This window comes from Sinohyriopsis cumingii, chromosome 12, assembly GCF_028554795.1.
Source record: "Sinohyriopsis cumingii isolate HCF-2022 chromosome 12, ASM2855479v2, whole genome shotgun sequence".
Classification (NCBI taxonomy): Eukaryota; Metazoa; Mollusca; class Bivalvia; order Unionida; family Unionidae; genus Sinohyriopsis; species Sinohyriopsis cumingii.
The window spans coordinates 27,873,052-27,893,446 of NC_142972.1; the positions used below are offsets into that span (position 1 = coordinate 27,873,052).

The 20,395-nt window shown below is 35.2% G+C and overlaps 1 protein-coding gene across 1 annotated transcript in view; it reads left to right on the top strand.

The window, feature by feature from the left end:
- Positions 1 to 20,395, top strand: part of LOC149786152 (protein CIP2A homolog L-like) — a 115,598-nt gene that overhangs the window by 84,778 nt on the left and 10,425 nt on the right. Inside the window, exons 17-21 of the mRNA XM_089976505.1 lie at positions 3,642 to 3,775; positions 5,893 to 5,955; positions 6,726 to 6,839; positions 10,593 to 10,675; positions 17,554 to 17,693. Of these exons, the coding sequence (XP_089832631.1) occupies positions 3,642 to 3,775; positions 5,893 to 5,955; positions 6,726 to 6,839; positions 10,593 to 10,675; positions 17,554 to 17,693 (534 nt within the window). The remainder of the gene's footprint in view (positions 1 to 3,641; positions 3,776 to 5,892; positions 5,956 to 6,725; positions 6,840 to 10,592; positions 10,676 to 17,553; positions 17,694 to 20,395) is intronic.

Below are 20,395 nucleotides of genomic sequence, written 5' to 3' on the forward strand. Positions count from 1 at the left end.
TTTGGAAGCAGACAGCTCAAGAACTACCCCTCCAACCTGACATTCCACCAATATTGTTTTAGAAGCCAGCTACCCCTGCCACATTGGACAGAAGAAAAGCCAGTCAAGCAAAAGGATATTTTACATTCCTTGTGCCATTTGTACCTCATCCTTGTACCATCAGACAACAGCCGAAATAGTCTATAAGGCACCTTTACAGGGGAAGTAAGAAACTAAGTTTCTCCATCCCAAGCCTCCTTTCTCCTGTTGGTGGCTTGACACTCCTACCACCACATATAGTCTACTTGGGGCACCAGACTCCTGTGATTCCAGTCACATTGGAGAAATCTATTGGTGAAAACGAATGGGTGATCCAAGTCATTTAGCAGGGGCTTCAGATTTCATTTATCCCAACCTCTCCTGTTTCTTCCTCTCCCTGTCTAATAGACGTGCCATCAGATTGAGAGAAGGACAGAATTCTTCAGCAGGAGATACAATGCTCATCCAGGAAGTGGAGATTGTATGAAAATCACAATCTCCTCACTCAATTCCATGCCAGGAAGGCTAATGGCAAGTTGAGGTTGACCATAAATTTCATTTGCCTGAACAAATTCATTTTTCCACTGAGGTGTAAGATTGAAAGCAGCATGCCTACAGTCATGATCTCACAGATGTCTACTTTCATGGCCCTTTTCACGTGGCTTCATTAATGTTTCTTTGGTTTGCTTACTGTGACAAGATACCAATTTCAAGTTCTTGATTCAGTCTAAACATCAACTTCTAGATTAAATAATGGTTTACTTTGTCACCCTGTTCCAGATGACTTTGTCTATGGCAATGGCAATGTATCTGGACTATCTCCTTTTAATTTCATTTCTGCTCAGTTGCAAAAATGCTCTCTTGTCCCATTTGAATCATCTCTCTTTTTTCTTGAATTGGGAAAAATCCAACCTTCACCCATCTCAGTATTATGCTGACATCGGTATGGAATTTATTTCTAATGTCAATCGTGTACATCTCCCTCAGGTCTGCGTCATTTGGATTGTTGAATTCAGTCATTTCCAACAGGATAGGAATTTCCATGAGAGAGTTGTTGCAACATCTTGAGTTACTCAGTGCAGCAGTGGAATTGTTTCTGCTGTACTGCCTTATGGTCATTACAAATGACAATGGAACCCTTTTCCAGTCCACTCAATCAAAACATCGGTGTCACTAATATGGTACAATAATTCCAGTGTCAGTGGCACAGCCACCATTGGCTCATGACAGGAAATCCTCTGCCAGAATTGCAAATTCCAATTGAGTCCAATCTTCATTTAAAATTATTTCTAAAATACACTTTTCGTGATAGGTTGCACACGCCAGTAAATTAAGTTGGGGAGCCCACTTGTTGCCAGACTGCCAGTGACCAACCTTTTGCAGCAAGGTGGAATCACAAATGGGCCACCTTTGTCTCATGGGTTCTGGGCCATAAAGCATGGTCTATCTAACCTCCCCATGGTCTTAGTACCAGATATAATACAGAATTGCAAGATAATTCTCATAGACCCTTTCTGTTTTGGACATGTCCTGGGTCAGTGATCTATTTGATGTAGCTTTAGATCTACCCCAGAATACTATGGCCAAGCTGAATTTCTTCAAATAACCATGGTTGCAAGTGTTACACCATTGTCTGGACTGTTGTCTCTTTCGTGGCTCTTATCAGCATATCCTTGCAAGAGAAAAACTGTTAACCTTTGACTGCGGAGAGAATTTCGAGGACAAAACGACCCTCAGCTCTGAATGATTATGAAGGAAAGGGGTAAGTTTTCAGGGACTTCCTTTGGCTCATTGCAGAGATAAGTGGGCACCAGTTACCTTCAAAGGCTAATGCTGCATGATATCTGTAACATCATGACATAAGAGGTATTGGTCATGATAAAGACCTATCATACCTACTAGCCAGTTCTTATTTTGATTTGCGTAGGTAAAATAGTCCTTGATACTGTTTCAAACTGGAATCTGTCCTGTACTTAAAAACTCTCTCAACCATCCTGCCATGCAAGCATCCTCATTGCTATATCACTCAGCTTTAAAACTAGTGACACCTGGTGGTGGTAAGGGAAGGTCATGGGTAAGAGTTATTGACCTTTGTCTATATGATAAATAGAAAAAACGAATTTTCATCTGTTAGTAGTTCTGGATTTGGGAGGTAGCAGGTTTATATCCCTAATGTCATTGTGACTGGGTAAATTTTAAACATAATTTACTTAAAAGTTTGCTTTCTTCAGATACATTAACTAATCATAATACAATTATATTCCTTCCTCCACCATCCAGATCCAGTTTTTTCACGTCACTAAAGACATCAACTGTGTCTTTCAACTTGTTTAACAGTAAGAGTACTGAAGCATCAACTGCTTACTGAGCTGAAAGTCAGATGAGAGTGATTCACCTTGGATAGAGGTATTGGCAACCAGCCCCATTAGTTATCAGTTACGATTAACACTCTGCCTAGTCAGCACCGATGTTCAAGAGGCTTCGGAATTACCTTACATTTTATTCCTTTTCTAAAGTTTTAGCAATCTAAGGAGTTTTCCAATCACAAGTGAGGTATACTCCATCCATTTTCGCCCAGATTGTATACTCTATTCTCACTATGAACATTGTACATCACAGTTGTCTGTTTCATCACATCATCACATGATAAGCAATATGGAATCATCCTAATGATCTATTCTGATGGTCAGAATAGACCTACATCTCAGTGTTTGACCGTATTTCAAGCAAAAGATTATCTATTCTCAATAACTAGATCATTTCAATAATGGTCAGAATTAAACTACATCTCAGTATTTGATCTGACTAAAATATGTTTCTTTGATATTATGTACCTGATCATTAATCCCTCCCTACATTTACAATCATGGAAGAGCATGCACTTACGCTTCAGTAGCGACAAACAAATGACGGGTTTTGGCACCAGTCTCTGTCTCCAAGGGAAGACCACTCTTGTTTAATTTTTTTCTTTGTAAGCAGTGTTTTTATACCCTTATTGCTAAAACATGTTGGTTTTTTTTCCACTTGGGAGAACAGGATTTACAAGGTAGTGGTAGGACTTGTATAATTCCAAAAGTATTATTATTGATACACATATTACTCCCAAAATTGATTTTACTACATAATGTTTGTGTATACATACTTGAGCATAGTTTATGTACATCATTAGGGAGCCTTGCTTTAGAAACTTGGTCAGTCATCCTTCTTTACACCTGTTATTTGGGCATTTACTTTTGTGAAATTAACCCACACAATTATATAAATTCACTTATAACAGAACAATCTTGGTAAATTTTCTGCACATTTAGACAGTCTCAGAGATCAGACAGTAAATTTGACATTTTTGTATGCAAAATTATATGTCATTTTATGATTAAACAAAATGTTTAAAATTTGTCATAAGGTTTTACATGTGATTTTTGTTTAGACAATTGGGCATAGACATTGTCTCATTTTCCTAATGTAGAGAACTTAACTTCATGTGTCCAGACACATGCTGTTAAATGAAGTTCAGATGTTACCCATGCTAATTATTTGCAATCATTGTTGTGTCCAGACACATGCTGTTAAATGAAGTTCAGATGTTACCCGTGCTAAATATTTGCAATCATTGTTGTGTCCAGGCAAGCCGTCTACGTGGCATCCTCTTTGAGGCAGAGAAGAGGCTGGAGTCATTACAGCAGCAACTGCAGGATGTAACAACACAGAAGGATGGACTGATGCAAGAACTTGAGGAGGCTGACCAGGAAAACAAAAAGTAACCATTTGGGGTTCTGTTGTTTTACTGTTTGTGCTGTAATTGGAAAAACTTGGCAAAATGTATGCCTTAAGTGGAAAAATATGGCAATATTAACCTGCTGCTTGCAATTTTTTGGCATCATATTACTTAATCTGACATGTTTTAAAATTTCTTACGTTTTTATGCTACAAGTACCTTCACCTTCCATGAAAGTATGATTGTAATTACGATGAACTATTTCTGCTTTCACAAAAGATATCTCACTTGTATTTATCAAGACATAAGAAAACAACTTGGTTCGTTTCATGCTGTCATGAGCAAATGTAATATTTTCCATACAGATTGATTGAACAAAGCCCCACATTGATTGTACTTGCATCCAGATAAAGCTACTCCTTGAGATAAACCAAAGTCATTCTGCTGACGGTCTCAGGGACTGTGAAACACCATAACTATAGCACATTGATTTTCTTAATTTATTTTTTGTCAGGCAGTTTTGAATTCTAGGCATACATATTTATTGAGGCCTTGATTGGTGATTTTTTTTTGTATGGTTGATTTTTGTGGCTTTCATGCTGGTTTCTTTAGAAACAATTGCATTTGGAACTGTCGAGTGGCTGATGTTTCAGGTTTATTCTTGCTTCATTGACTCAAAAGTTGAGATCTTTGACTCTTGAATAATAATCCAGAGAGTGATAATGAATTCCTGAGAAAAATTTGCAGTGTAAGCTCAACAAGAATTGATTTTGTGCAAAGCAAAGAGTCAGGCTCCGTGAATCTAGGATCTGAATACTAGTTTTAAACACCAGCCATAAGGCAGAGCATTTTATGTCATCATGTCTGTCTGGCTCTGGCCAATTTCATTTCCAGACAATAACTTGAGTTCTTCACCATCTGCAGCTACCAGACTTTGTTCTTGGCTTGCATATGGAGTAATAAATAAGCCTATCAGTTCTGGAGTCAAATGGTCAAGGGTCATCATCACTGAGGCTGAAAGAATAAGAATGGTTTCCAAACAATAACATTAGTTTTAAATTACATACCTGGACCAAACTTTGTGGATGGCTTGCACTTGGGGTAAGGAAGAAGCCTATCATTTTAGGGATCAAATTTCTCAAAAGTCAGAGTCACTGTAACTGAAAGAAGAAAGATGGTTTTTACACAATAACATGAGTTCTACTCCACAGAGCAAGACTAAACTTTGTGTATGACTTGAACTTGGGGTAAGGAAAAAGCCTAATAAATTGGAGGTCAAAGGTCAGGATAACTGACTTAATGAAGAAAAAATGGTTTCCACACAACAGATAAGGAGAGAATTTTGTGCATGAGAGAGATTCAATAAAAATGTAAAAGCAGGATTGACTTTCATCATTTGATTTTTTTGGGGCCTGATTTTTAAAGAATTTCTGCAAATGATGCAGATTGCCTGTCTTATAATAGGCCTTGATTCTACATCACAGACCTTGACCAATCTGTGTGGTTGGCTTGCACTTCGGGTAGCAAGGAGCCTATTGATTTGAAAGTCAGTAGGTTAAAGGTTAAGGTCATTGTGACTGAAAGAAGAAAATTGGATTCTGCACACAAATCTATGTGCCTGCACCAGATTTTGTGAATTATTTACATGTGTGAAAAGAATCCTTTTGGTGTTGAGGTTAAAAGTCAAAGTCTCCATCACTGAAAGAAGAAAAATAGTTTTTGCATAATAACCACATACCATGACCAATGTTTGCACTGGAAGAAACCTGTTGATTATGGTTGAAAGGTCATAGGTCAGGGTAATTGTGGCTCAAAGAAACATTTGTTTTTATTGAAGAACTTCTGCTGTAGGCTAAATTGTTTGCACAGACTTTGTGGATTGTATGTACTTATTGTAATAAACGAACCTGTTGAATCTGTGATCTTAGGTTCAGAAGTCATGAATGTTCTAATACAAAAATAATGGTTTATTTCAAGACTGTATATCTTGAGACTGAATGTGCTGTTTGTAATACTTTAAATCATTTCTTCATTTTGTTAGAATAACTTTTGTTGAGTTATTTTGAAACATGATGTGGATTCATTAGAAAAAAATGTTATGACATGTTCTGTATAGTTTAATTTTTAAAGTCATTTTTAAAACCAGTTTTATATTTCAGGCTAAAACAGATTGCCCAAATGCACAAGCAGCTAACAACAGCCCATTCAGAACTTGCAGAAAAGTGAGTAATATAAAGTATATAGAGTATTGAAAAAAAACATACATTTGTTAGGTATTTTCACATATGGATCCATGAAACTTATGATGGGTTTATGTCCCAGTGAAAATACAGTAGAAATGCAAAATTAAAAATACTGGACATAATTTTTATGAGGGTCACTGTCAGAAGAAAGCCCTACATGTATAAAGAGCATGTCATTTGTGTGACACCAGGTATTGAACTGTATTTCAGGAAAATGCCAAGAGCCACCTTAAGTAATTTAATCTTGACAAAACTTATTCATACATTTAAAGAATATATACAGGTTTTGAATTAAATTTGTTGAGGTAGCATATTTGCTCATGCATTTGTCTGTAAATTAGTTTGTCTTCTTTCACAGCTGTCTGCCATAAGAATAAAAATGAAAACATTTTTCAGATTGGTTGAGAAGTTTCCACATCAATTCTTAATTTCACTTTGGATGTTGGTGTTTTTTTTGCTGAGCTCAGCAAATGACTTTTAGGGCATTGTCAGCACATCAGCAGTTGGGTTATGGTTTTGGTCAGGGTTTTTCATTTGAGTGTAGGTTTGACAGACAGGTCTGGCCTCTTTGATGATGTAATGCAGGACAAGTATATTTAAAAGCTAAGAACTGGTTTGTTGTATAGATTCTCCAGAGCATGCAATAATGGGGCATAAATATTTACAGGACGTCATAATTGATGATAACATCTTGACAACAAATTCCATTGCAAGTGATGCAAATATGACTTGTCAGACTTTCATTTCAGACACGAGGTCCTTCAAAAATCCCATATGTCCCTCAATCAGGAACACAAGACATTGAAAGAGATACATGAGATGTTGAAGAAACACAATGAGTCCCTCAAGGAGCAACATGACATGTAAGTCATAATAAGAAACACAATGAGTCCCTCAAGGAGCAACATGACATGTAAGTCATAATAAGAAACACAATGAGTCCCTCAAGGAGCAACATGACATGTAAGTCATAATAAGAAACACAATGAGTCCCACAAGGAGCAACATGACATGTAAGTCATAATACAGTGGTAAACATTCCATGCTTCTTAAAAACTAGTCAATTTATATATCTTTTTTGAACTGAAGCTGTGCATCTATATGTAAATGTTGTGATCACTCATTGTTTAACTGTAACTTTTCATGCTTAATTTTGCATTGGTTTAATGAAAGCTTAGAGGTTTCATAGAGTCAGATGCACATGGGACCTGGTAAGGGTAGGATTAGGCTGTCAGAATAGAGAAAAGTGGAGTGGCAGCTTTCCTTGCTCAAGGTACAACACTGCACACACATTTCACTGTGTTCTAGCTAGGCAGGTACAGATTACTGCTTAATCAGTATTAAATGTAAAATTATCTTAAATCTAGCAGTGGCAAATTTTAAAAAAATTATACAATTATTTGCAACAGTTACAACATGGAAAGTTAAATAAAAGCACCTATATGACATTGATTTTAAATTGGTAACTACCATTTAGCAGAATATGTATTTTTGCCTGGACTTTGACACACAAAAAATAGGCTTTCATTTACGATATTTTCATGCATTCTGTGCCCTGTTTGGGGGAATGACATCCTGCCTTTTTCAGATTAGAGCTGAAACACTTCATAACATACAAGAACAAATATTGTTACCTGCTACAACCATTTGCAGTCAGTCAAATGATGAATAGATACTTTTCTGTAGCATAATAGGTTATGACTCCTTAGTTTTTGACCTTATCACAAGGCCTTTATTGGAGGAATGACTTCTGGACTAGACCCACATGACCAGCTAAATGTTGACCTTGTAACAAAACTCTCCTGTACAATTGTGGAAGTTCCAATCCAGAATCGCAGTTCAACACTTGCTCTTCCTCCATAATTTCAATAGCTTCTGTTATTTTCCTCCTCAGGGCATTGTTCTCTCTACATTGTACTCTGATGTTATCCCAAGAAATAGTATGCCCTGATTTTTTGTAACTGCTATCAGGGATTCTATTGGTGTACAGGTGTTCTTTAACTCTTGTTTCCATTCTTCTAGTGGTTTCCCTAATGTAATCTTTTCCACAATTATCACACTGGTGTTAATAGATGACTGAGCACTTCAGATTCATAGGTGTTTGGTCATTTGGATTTACAAGATTGAGTGGATGGTGTTATAACCTATTATGCTACAGAAAGGTATCTATTCCTAATTTCATTAACTTCTTGACATAGATATGACATAAAATTTTGCCATCTTGTTTCTCACCGTATATTGCTGTCCTGATTCTATTTCACATTCATCAAGATGATTTTTATGAATCTTTACTTTTAACTCTTTGTCAGCAAAGAAATTATCTTGAATAATTTATAGTTACAAACTCCTTTGAATGATCCAATACTCATATGTAACCTGTTCACGATGGCCATTTTAATTTCCTCCTGCCATATGTACTATATAATTGTCCTGTAACAGTCACCTGCCTTTCATCAGCAGCAAGGTGAATCCTAACCAAACAGTCGCTTCTCCTAGCTTTAAGCAGTCATTGGTGCATATCTACAGTGACTGCTCAGTGTAAGCAAACTTAAATTTTTGCTTCTTGAAGAAGGCATTGTTTAGAAAATGGATTATCATGTGAATCAATTTGCAGACATTTTTGTTTGTACTTTGTATCAGTTACATTGACAGGATAACTCAAACTATCAATATGTCAAATTTGAATGTGAGGCAGTTTTTTATTATTGGGGTGGTGGGCTGAAGCAATTTGTTTGCTGGATGGTGGAAAAGTAGTTGTGTTATCACAGCAGAAATGAAGCTGCCTTTTGTCCCAGTGTACCAGGTTTAGTTTTATATCTTCAACTATTTGCCTGTGAATTAAAGTTATCTCTGAAGGAAACAAGTTTTTCTTTGACAATATACAGGAGTTACATCCCTTTTCATTACAGCCATGAGACATTTAATATTTAAAACTTGTATGCAGAGTCAGGCAAAGTTTCGTTTCATGGGTGTCAAAGATTAGCCATATACAGCTTCCTTTAAATTCCTGTTTATCACATGCTTCTCGTCTAATCTGAATGTTTTGATCACGGCAAGTTGAACAACTGCCTTATCCAGATATTATTTTAAAGGCTGTTTTCAAGCCTAACTTGTACATGTTGGTTGAGCAGTCCTTTGTTTTACAGTCTTATGTAAATTGTCAATCAGTAGTGAAATTATTATTTTGTCATTGTGCACAAAACAAACTAATATTGGTGATTATTTTAAGTCAGTGATTTAATTTATATAATCGATTCAAGTGAGCAAGATTTTGTAATCTTGTGTGAACATAAATTTGGGAGAGGACAACATACATGCATATTGTGTTATTTTGATGAATAGAGAACAGAAATCAGTCTTTATAAAATAAAAACGTTAATAATAGTGATAATGATATTTAGTGCATGGTATTTGTTCAAAACCAATTTAAAAAGGTGAACATGTGTACAGAGGTCACCTGTGTACAAAGGCCAGTTTTGCCTTTTCCCATGAGTGGCCCTTAATTACAGTTTTACTGTCTTTAGAAAATAAAAAAAGGAAAAATATTATTATAAAAAAGGAAAATATTATGTACTTGTTGAAGTGTAGATATCTATGCACTTTTTTAAGTGTACATATCTGGGAAATATAACTGGTTTAAATTTCTCACTTCTTCAGGAGTTTGCGAGTGAAATTTTATCTTTTTTTTATTTTATGTTAAAATGATAGAATCTTTTGTTTCTTTAATGTGTATTAAATGACTCCAGGAAACATTATTTGTCTTGCTACACAATGCAGATTGAAGGGCTTCAGAAAACATTATACACCGTGCTACAAATTGACAATTGAAGGGCTTCAGGTAAAATCCTCCATCTTTGAAGACAATAAAATCACCCATTTCCCCAATCACTAATTTAAGTACTGAACAAAATTGTAATTTTTTGCAAAACTGAAAATGACAGCAATCAAAATAATATGTTGATGTTTTCACAATCACAACTCTTTTATTCCAACAATGTCAATTCTTTTCTTTAAGAATTATTAGCATCCACTTTTACAAGCAGCTCACAATGACAGTGTATCTGAAACTACTCTGATGTAACTAGGAGTTCATCCAATCTATGTGATCTGAACTCATTTGAGGAATATTTTGATTTGTACCACCTGAAAATATTTTTTGAATGAACCTGGTTGGTATTGCAAATTGTGACCTTATATTTTCAAGGATTTTATTTTTTTGCCTTATCTATAATTTTATTTACCTTTTATAGAAATGTTTAAATTTTTTACTTTTCATTTATCTCATAGTACTTCATGATTATGTTAATGGGGGAGGGTATCTTCCAAAGGTTTATTTTTTTGCAATTCTTTATATTTGCATTCATAGATATTAGAACTTAACATTTAATCAGTACTACAAAGTCAGTATTGTGCTGGCATACTGTTAAATCCTAATACATTCATCAGTTCAGAATGTCCTTAAAAAATACGTAACCGCATTTCCATGTAAGTCTTTATGGATTACTTGGACTCTTGGTTATATAATAATTGATTAGTACAATGTTTCACAAGTGTCTATATTGAGAAAGGTATATACATGTAAACAGTATATAAAATCTCCAGTTATTCAATAACAGGGCAACAGAGCAGCTTTTAAGGCTTCAAGAGGAGCAAAAGAAGTTATCAAAGCAACTTAGAGAAAAGGAGACAAAGCTGGCAGGTAAGTTATTTTAGAAAGAAATATGGAGTTTCTGATGAGGTATTGATTGTTACATCAATCACTTCACTCTAAAACAAGGATAGTAAAAAGAATAGCAAAAATTTGACAGAAAGCATTCAGGCATGAACATACTCTGACACCCAGAATGATCAAATCAGGGGATTTACACAAAGTGATTGGGAGAATCTGCATTCATATTGGGATTTAGACAGTGGGATGAGGGGATTTGCATTCAGATCAAAAGGATTTTAATTTTCCCAAATATTTTGGTGTTAAAGGACAAAAATAGCAATAGTTAATGAATTTTGACATTTATTTTAATGTGATTGGGTAAGAAACAAACAAAAATGTACTTAATTCATTAGCATAATATAGTTATCACAAGTCCATGTGCAGTAAGGCACAAAACATCATTCATTTATATCAGTGACACTGACAGATAAGTGGTGTATCCTTGGCTACAATTTCTATTTTCATTAATAAAATATGGTAATGTCACTGAATGTTAACAAAAATGTAGATAATCAAATTCCACTATCTTCAGTATAAAAAAAAAATATATATATGAAGTAAACATTTTTATTTACCATCTCATTTTTGTAAAATGGAGGTTCACATTGTTAGTGCAAGACACTTCAACTGCTGTCAGTGTGTAAACAAGTTTAAGGAAGGCGTGGTTGATGAATTGGTAGTTTATTGCTCTTGTAATCCAAGGGTCCTAGGTTTGATGCCCACCTATGCCAGCCCAGGTCACCTGCCTTGGGAATGGCACATAGTTCTCATTTCCTAAGCATGATAAAGTCAGTAATATCTTTAAAGTGCCATTACAACCAACAAAAGCCTGCCTCCTCGTGCCATTGTTGGTATCTTGCACTTTTCCTGCATGGTTCAGTCTATCGGCCAAGATCAGCTGACATTCATATTGCCATTGTTGGTATCTTGCACTTTTCCTGGATGGTTCAGTTTATCGGCCAAGATCAGCTGACATTCATATTGCTACCAGTCTGGTCAAGCTGCTGATTTATTAGATTGTCAAGTGTCAACATACCTTTTCTCTCGCAACAGCAACCACCACCAAATTTTAACAGTGATTTTTTTTGGGGAAGATGGACAGGCCTGTTTATTAGTTTGAGTTTCTGTCATCGACAGAGATGCAGCTGGCAAAGGAATGTCAAAACCCATTCTTAGTGCCAAAGGCCTGTGGGTCACTTAGGATGGTCATATGTAAGCTCTTTCAACCGATTAATTTTGGCACCATAATTCAGAATGGAAACATTGCAACTGGTTCTCAGTGCCATTCGGTATGGAGATTGTATCTGTTTAGACTGTCAAGATGTTTATGACCGTATTTCAATCCTTACCTGTTCCAGGAAATTTTCTTGAAGTTCACATTTGGTGATAGAGTAAACCAATTCAGGGGATCTTGTTTGGTTTGAACATCAGTCCATGGCTATTTTCAAGAGTTATGGACAGAGCTGTGCCACACTTCAGAGCTATCTCCATGGCTTCCAGCTACATGGACAACATTCTGAAAAAGCACCAGATGAATTATCTAGGTCAGGACTTGAATTCCTTATTTAATTTCGGCTCCATTTTGGATTCCTTGCTAACTAGGACAAAACCAATATTGTCACACTCCTACATTTGATCAACTTGGGGACAATGTTCAAAAGATATTTTATCAGGGTATGTTTCCCTGAATGTTTAGCGCTCTCAAAGAATTGCATTTCTGTCAGTGAATTTCCATGCCAGTTGAATCTCCTCAGTGCAGATCTCATCATCTTGGGCAACCTGTTTATGAGACCATTGCTGATGATTCTATGGTTCTAGTAGCAAGCTAAGCTTTACCCTGGATTCATGAGGCTCTTTATTCATACATCGGTGATCCTCACCTGGCTTATGGTTGATATTCTCTTGCAGTTTTAATCTCCAGAAATTTTGATCTGCATGGATTTCAGCATGTTGGCCAGGGGTGCCCACTTTCTGTCCTCATTTTGGGAAGTGAGAAGGGTGTGACCCCTTCAAGAGCATTCATTACATATCTGTCTGATGGATGCTGTAGTGAATGCCGTTTAGTCATGGCAGGAGACAGTGTATGGAAATTACATTTTCATCCTAGCTGTCAACTCCACTGTTTTAGATTTTATCAAATGGCATGGGGGAACCAAATCCCTAAACCTCTGCCTTCTGGATTGGAATGGTGTCATCAACAAATCCATTTCCAAGTCTGCCACATCTTGAGGAGACAGAGTTCCTTAGCAGACTAACTGTCCAGACAGAATCTGGTAATTAATAAAGAAATGTCTTAGCCCTGCAATAATCAGAGGAATTTGCACCTGGTGGGTCTATCAGATCATGGATGTATTTGTGACCAGTTGGAATGCAAGGCTACCCACCTTTATCTCACTAGTCCCAGATCCAAAAGCCTAGACAGTCAATGCTCTTTCCATGAATTGGCATATTCTAGATGCATATGTCTTTTTTTCGTACACTTTGATTGCTCAGCAATGGTAGGAAATATTAAGGGTTATGGAGCTATTAAACTTAGCAGAAGAAATTCTCAGAAAAATTGTGGTTTTATTTGCCAGTTCAGGTAATGGCTAAAGGAATTGTTTCACCTGAACCCGGAATTGTTGAACCTGCATGCCATATCAAGCAGTCCCTCAGGGGAGAACAATTGAAAGAACAAGAGGTGGGCAAAAGAAGGCCCACCACTTCAAGAGTATATGAAATGAAGTGGAGAGTTTCTCTCATAGTGGTGTGGGCTGAAATACATCACTCTTTTAAAAGTCAGAATATCACAAATAGCTAACATTGTTCAATCAGTCTTTGAAGAGAAGTGAGCCCCCATCACTCTAAAAGGTTACCATTGCAGTTTCAGACACATTTTGTCATCATGGATGAACAAAGAACTTTTTTCCTTTGGTGAACTTTGATTTGTCACGACCAAAAGCTTTTGTCCCATGTCCAAATGGATTCGACTGTGAGTTCCGATATGACTGAATAAGGAACCTTTTGAACCTTTGTCCAGAACCTCCTTGACTCACCTTTCCTACAAAACCTGCTTCCATATCATTCTAGTTACAAAAGGCAGAATCAGTCAGATAAACCCTTCTTAGTTGCTGTGAGCTCTCTGCATTCAGTAATTAGATTTGAAAATGCTCTATATTCATTAGTGAAGAGGAAATTGGTTTATTTCTATGATAAGGGTATGAAACTCCACCATGGCTTATCAGTTCTAATGCATTGATTAGGTAACATATTTCAAGAAGAAATAGTTTTATTGTTTATTAGATAATACTCAGTCATAATGCAGGCATACCCTTCCAGCCTCCAGAAGTTATAGTCTAAAACTGATAGAATGTGCATGTCTGCTCCAGCAGTAAATGAAATATGGATGGGATTAGGTACCAATTTCCTCGATCCAAGGGGAGTTCACTCTTGTCTGACACTCATCTGAGTGGTCAGATGACGTTTAGTACTTACATAGCTACAAAAAGCTTGGGAGGCCTGGGTTTACAATGTTGTGGATATACTCTTACATATTATGATTGAGTAATTATTATCTAATAAAATTCTTTACTGCAAAATTGGTTTCTATATCTTCTAAATTTGGTAAATTTAAAACTATTCATTGTGGTATCTTGTCAAAAAGTGTCCTGTACAAACCATTTTTCAGAATTGTCTGACCACTCTGGCACTTTAAAAGAACTTCTTCCCTATAAGGCAAAGTAAAAAATGTTACCTACTGACTGGCTTTAATATTAGGATAGGCAGGTCATTTTGTATTTAAAATATATATACATGTAATGTGATTTTAAAAAAAAATTAACCTTAGGGAAAAAGGTGGTTGGATCATCAGTGAGAGAATGGGACAATGGTATGGCCAGAAACACATTTTGTTGTTGTTGTTTGGCCTGAAATAAATGTAGCATGCAAGTGTTAGAGTGATCACTCTGGCACTTTGAATGATCTTCTTCCTTATTTTATAGATGTAGCATGCAAGTGTTAGAATGATCAGATTATAATAATAACCAAACAGCAGTGAATTGAATCACAGGGCAGCTCTAGATAAGAGATTAACATAGTGGGCATATTACCAAGTGGCCAAGATTAGTTCAGGGTGCATTTGTATATTTATGTTGACTTCAGACAGCTTAATGACCAGCACTAGTTCACAGTGCATTTATATATTTCTGTAAACATCAAACAACTTAGTGACCAAGACTAATTCAGGGTCATTTTGCTGTTTCAGTCAGTGTTTTCACATTTGTCAAGTACTTTCATTTTAAATGTGCTTGGAACATAATGGAATTTAAACTGCAAAATAGTTTATATTGATTGAATGTGCCATCATACAACACTGCTTAAAGCAAGAGCATTATTTTGGTGCTTATAATTAAACTGTTTGCTAATCTGAGTGCATTAAAAACTTTCTTCAAGTGTATTTAGTTAAATTGATGGCATAAAATAAACAAATGTGCTTATTTAAAGCTTTATTTTGTACAAATACAGGGTGTTCTGTTGGACCTGAAAAAGCTGTATTGTTTTTATAGAGGTTGTTTAGCAGGAGTTCCCAAACATGGACAGGCGTGACAGAAGGCATAGCTAATACCAGAGGAATTGTCCTCCTATACAGGCAGTTTGTATTTATACATAAAGGAGTTCAATTTTTACACAAATAGTACCAATATGACATCTAATAAGGCTGCTGCTACCAGAACTAGAAAAAGCTTTCATTGGCATAATCTCCAAAACCACACAACAGGAAATTTGACCAAGTTGAATAGATAGCATTTTGGTATAAAGGCCTTTCAATTCTATACAAGTGATTCCAATCTGTGTTCAAATATGGATGTCATTACTAATGATACAGAAAGACTTTAAACAGAAAGTCTCAAAACTGGAATAAAGTTTTTTTCTGATTGGTACAAATGATATAGATCTGACATAATATGTCTGTTGTTACTAAGAATGGAAAAACCCTTAAAGAATTTTCCAGAACCAATGTCCAGAATTTGTACAAACATCCTTGTGTAAAAGATTTTTTAAATAGATTTGTACAGTAATGCCAATTTGACATGAAATATGGCCACCATAACTGAAAGTTTAAAAACCATGAAACTACTTTTTATCATGAACTGGTCAATAATATGTGACTAAATTAGACAAATGCAATATGGCATGAAAACATTTCAAGTTTGCAACGATGATTGCATTCTTTCATTGGATATGGTCACTATTACTAAAGAAGAAACATTTTAGTGATGACTTCTCTAAAACTGCTTGTTAGAATTTAACCCAATTTGACAGAAAACATACTTTCATGAAGACCTTTACATTGAATTTTCCCAAAGATGCTGCTGATCTATCAAAAATCACGAAACAGAATTTGACTAAAGATAAACTTGTTTGAAGTTTAGTACAAATGATTCTGATGAATTGTTCATTGTAGCTACCTTGCTTTAAGTTTAGTGCTAATAATTCTGGTCCACTGTTCATTGTAGCTACCTTGTTTGAAGTTTAGTAAAAGTGATTCTGATCCACTGTTCTTTGTAGCTACCAAAACTGAGAATAGAAAAACAAATCTTAAAAATCACTTGACAGAATTTGATCAAATATTACATATAGCATCTTGGCATAAAGGCCTGTCAGGTTTGCACAAATGATTTGGCCGATCCTCGGTCAAATGTGGATGCTGATACTAAAAATTTAAAGATCTTGAAACTATTCTTTTTAAAAACTGTTGCACAAAATTTGATCCAATTTGACAGGAAGCTTTTTTTATAAGGGCTTTTGATGCATATATAATTGCTTAGCATGTCTGCCAAATACATCTTAAAGGTTAGACCAGTTTTTACCTCCCCTGGCCATAGGGCCTAAAGAGTCTTTTGTTTGATCCATCACACTAGCAATTTTCAACTTTTTTCACGTTTTCACAAATGATGTTGATCTGACATATGGCTTAATAAAATCAAACAAAAACTTTGAAAGACCTTTGCTCATAAACCACCAGCAGAATATGACCAAATTTGCATGAAAGCCTCATTCTGTGAAGACCTTTCAAACTTTATAAAAAAGACACAAACAAAAGAACAAATAAGGCCATTGATGATAAAAATAGGAAAGCATTAAACAATTTCTCAAAAACCACTGAACAGAATTCTTGACTGAAAGCTTTCTGGAATAAAGGCCTTTTGTAGAAATGTTGACATCAGATGTAAATGATGTATGAAAAACCACTGAACAGACATTGAATGAAAAATTTAATAGAAAACATCCTTACAAGATGGCTTTTACATTTGTATATATGATGTTGATCTCACATCAGTTACAGTCACCATTTCACCATTATGATGCTATTATCACATTGTATCAGTTACTGTTGCTAAAAAATAGAAAACTAAAGGACTTGTACTCAAAATCTGCAGAACAGAATTGTATGAAATTTGATGGAAAGACCTTTTGGTGTGAGTGGTTTTCAGATTTATGCATGTGGTAATCTGTCATAAATAAACTGCCAGTACTTAAAAAAATAGGAAAAAAAAGAAAAATCTTTAAATATCAGCAAGTATCATACTAACCTGGGTATATTAGTTTTATGTAGATGTCAACTAGTTGAGCAATCTCAAGTCCGTTTAGGTTCTTGCTTTGTATAGAAATGTCATCACAAAATGATTTATGAACATTATTGTTTTTGGTTTCATGGAATGAAATGTGCCTGTATGTGCAATAAATCATTTCTCTCCCACTGCAGTTTACGCAGATTTAATCAGCAATTCTGTTTAATTAATACTCTTTGGTTTATATAAAACTGTGAATAATGTAATTGTCATTGTTGAATTGAATAACCGGATGTTAATTTCTTTCTTTTTTAGATACCAGCAAAAACTTAGAAAAGGTGGAAAAAGAATACAAAAAAGTGGAAGAAGACAGAGAGAATTTGGAAGCTGCTATTGAAAAGTTTAGGCTAGATCTAGACAAAACTGAGAAAAAGAAGAAGGAGTTACAGCATCAGGTGAATTGACACTGCAGCATAATAACCATTTATCTTAATTAAAGACACTAGCATTTAAATGAGTTTTATCCAGGTTTATGTTTTCCTTTCCAAAGCAAGTTGGCACACATTTATATATTTTTTGTACAGGTAAGACTCAGACAGCCCTCTGTTAGAAATATTTGTTTTGCAAAGTTACATGTAAGAGTATAAAACTTATTTTCATGTCATTTCAGACGTAGGTCTGATTGATATTGCAGAATACCATGCATACAGTGTGAACCCGCTATAACACAATGGGTGGGGTCCATAAAACATGACCATGTTATATACCAAACCATGTTATTACTAAGTCAGTTTGTTGGAGAAAATGATGCATGTACCAAAAGAAGGGACCCTAGGGGTGGGGTGGGTGTAATAAAAGTGGGTGCAAAGTACATTCTTTTGATTAAATGAAGACAAAACCAGTCTAAAATACACTTGTCTATTGACAAGTTACATTTGTGTAGTACAATCCATAATGCTTTAAGTACTGTACACTGTACATGTTTATGAAAAATCCATGAATTAAGTATAGATCACATGTTATAAAATTCATGTCTCAGTCACATCCCATTAGAAAACACAGATAACACATATGGTAGTCCTTGTTTAATCTATACCTGATTGTTAATAAATATATGTCATTAAACAATTCACTGTGATATTCATTGTCACCAGAATCATATGACTATAGTTGTTTACATGTTTGATGTACATGTATTTAAATTGGCCTAGATTTTGGTCAGCTGGAGATGGCTATCATCTTACTGAGACTACCCAGGTGGATGAAGCTATTCATGGGAATTGAAAACATATTAACAAATTAAAAAGTTGAACAGATATTTTTGTGAGATGCCCCACCTTTGATAAACTTGATGGCCAGGTATCTATAGTTTCAAAAGATTAGAAATTTGACTTGTGTTTTATGCCACTGTTGGCAGCAATAGAAAGCATAAACATTTTTCATGCAAAAAGGAAACTTTCTTGGCACAATAAATATTTCCAGTCACTATTTAAGTTTGATGCTGACTTCTTTTGATGAAAGATGATTTTTTTTGGTGAAGATTGTAGTCAGCTTAGTATGATGAAGGGTGCATGTGTTATTGAAGTCACCACTGAAGGGCAACTTTGGAGGACTAAACAAATGCCCTTTTTTAATTGCAGTGGCAATATCAAATAATTGTAGAACACTGAGACTGAAAAGTTTTCATTTGCTTAATATTTATACAGAATGATCAATGCTTCAAACGTTTTCTTTGAAGTTCCAGCAAAACTATATGTTCTGGGGACATACAAATTTTTTTTAGCTGTTGTTTGGTAGATTGTAGCTGTTCCAGTTCCTGCCTTCAGAGGATGGTTGTTTGTAGCTATAATGATAGAATGACTATTTGAGTTTATCGCAACATATAGTACTCAGGCCAGGTGTCAGCATAATCGGATTATGATCTAACAGTGTGCTGTTAAGATGGTTTATCAATATGAACAAAGGATTTGTTTATGTCACAATAGATAGATTCAAGTGCAATTTATATCTAAGTTTGGAGTTTCCTTCATGGTGCCTTTGAATTTCTCAACTCCAAAATCGACAGATATTATATTTTGTTACCAATAAGGGAGAAAAAAAAGTTGCAATTTGTGACATTGGTGAAGCCTACTGTGATCAATGAACAAACACTTTACACATTATTTTTCATATCTTTAAGAAGAAATACATATTATTTTGTGTACAAGAAAAATACATGTATATGAAATTTCAGGAGCCATGACATGATGATTTTGTATTAGAATTCATATGCGATCTCTTTCCCATAAATGATGCTAAACATTTTGTGCATTATTTTATGTCCTTTTAAGAAGAAGAATGTTTTTTTGTGTACAAGAAAAATACATTTATATGAAATTTTTGAAGCCATGCCACAATCTTGTTATATCTGAATTCGTGTTATAACTGAGCATGTTATAGCTGGCTGAAACTGTAGCTGCTTGTAAGACAGGTTCAGCTGTAAACAGCATAGACATCACATAAAGTGCCAGCAAATCTGAATCTATGTTGTTTGTTCTACAGATTATTCCCAACAAACTGCATGGATCCAGATTTGCTGGCACATTATATGGTGTCAGATCTGGGTCTCTGTTGTTTGTTCTACAGATTATTCCCAACAAACTGCATGGATCCAGATTTGCTGGCACATTATGTGGTGTTAGATCTGGGTCTATGCAATGTGGAAGTGACTTACATTAGGGTATGGAGAGTACGTTAAGTGATCTACATGTATAATTAAGGTTCACTGTTGAATGTTAACATTTTATTCAGAAATAATGTGATTTATTGAAAAAATTTAGCAATCTGAACCAGATTGTATTTTCAGTAAATAAACAAATGAACAAAAGATTGAATGAATGATGGATAAAGAATAAATGAATTATTAATATAATTCTTGATGGAAAATATGACATTAATTTTCCTGCATCTTCCCAGATTTTTAGCTGATGTGAGAATAAGACAAAATGAGCTACGATGTGACCCTACATTTGTTGTGCATTGGCATGGTGCTTCTAATCAACATTTGCAATTTTCAACATCTCCTAAACCACTCGGCAAATTTCAGCCATATTTGAAAGCATTCTGGTACAAATCCAGTATTCTAAGCACTGAACTACCATGGCCCCACCCTCCATTA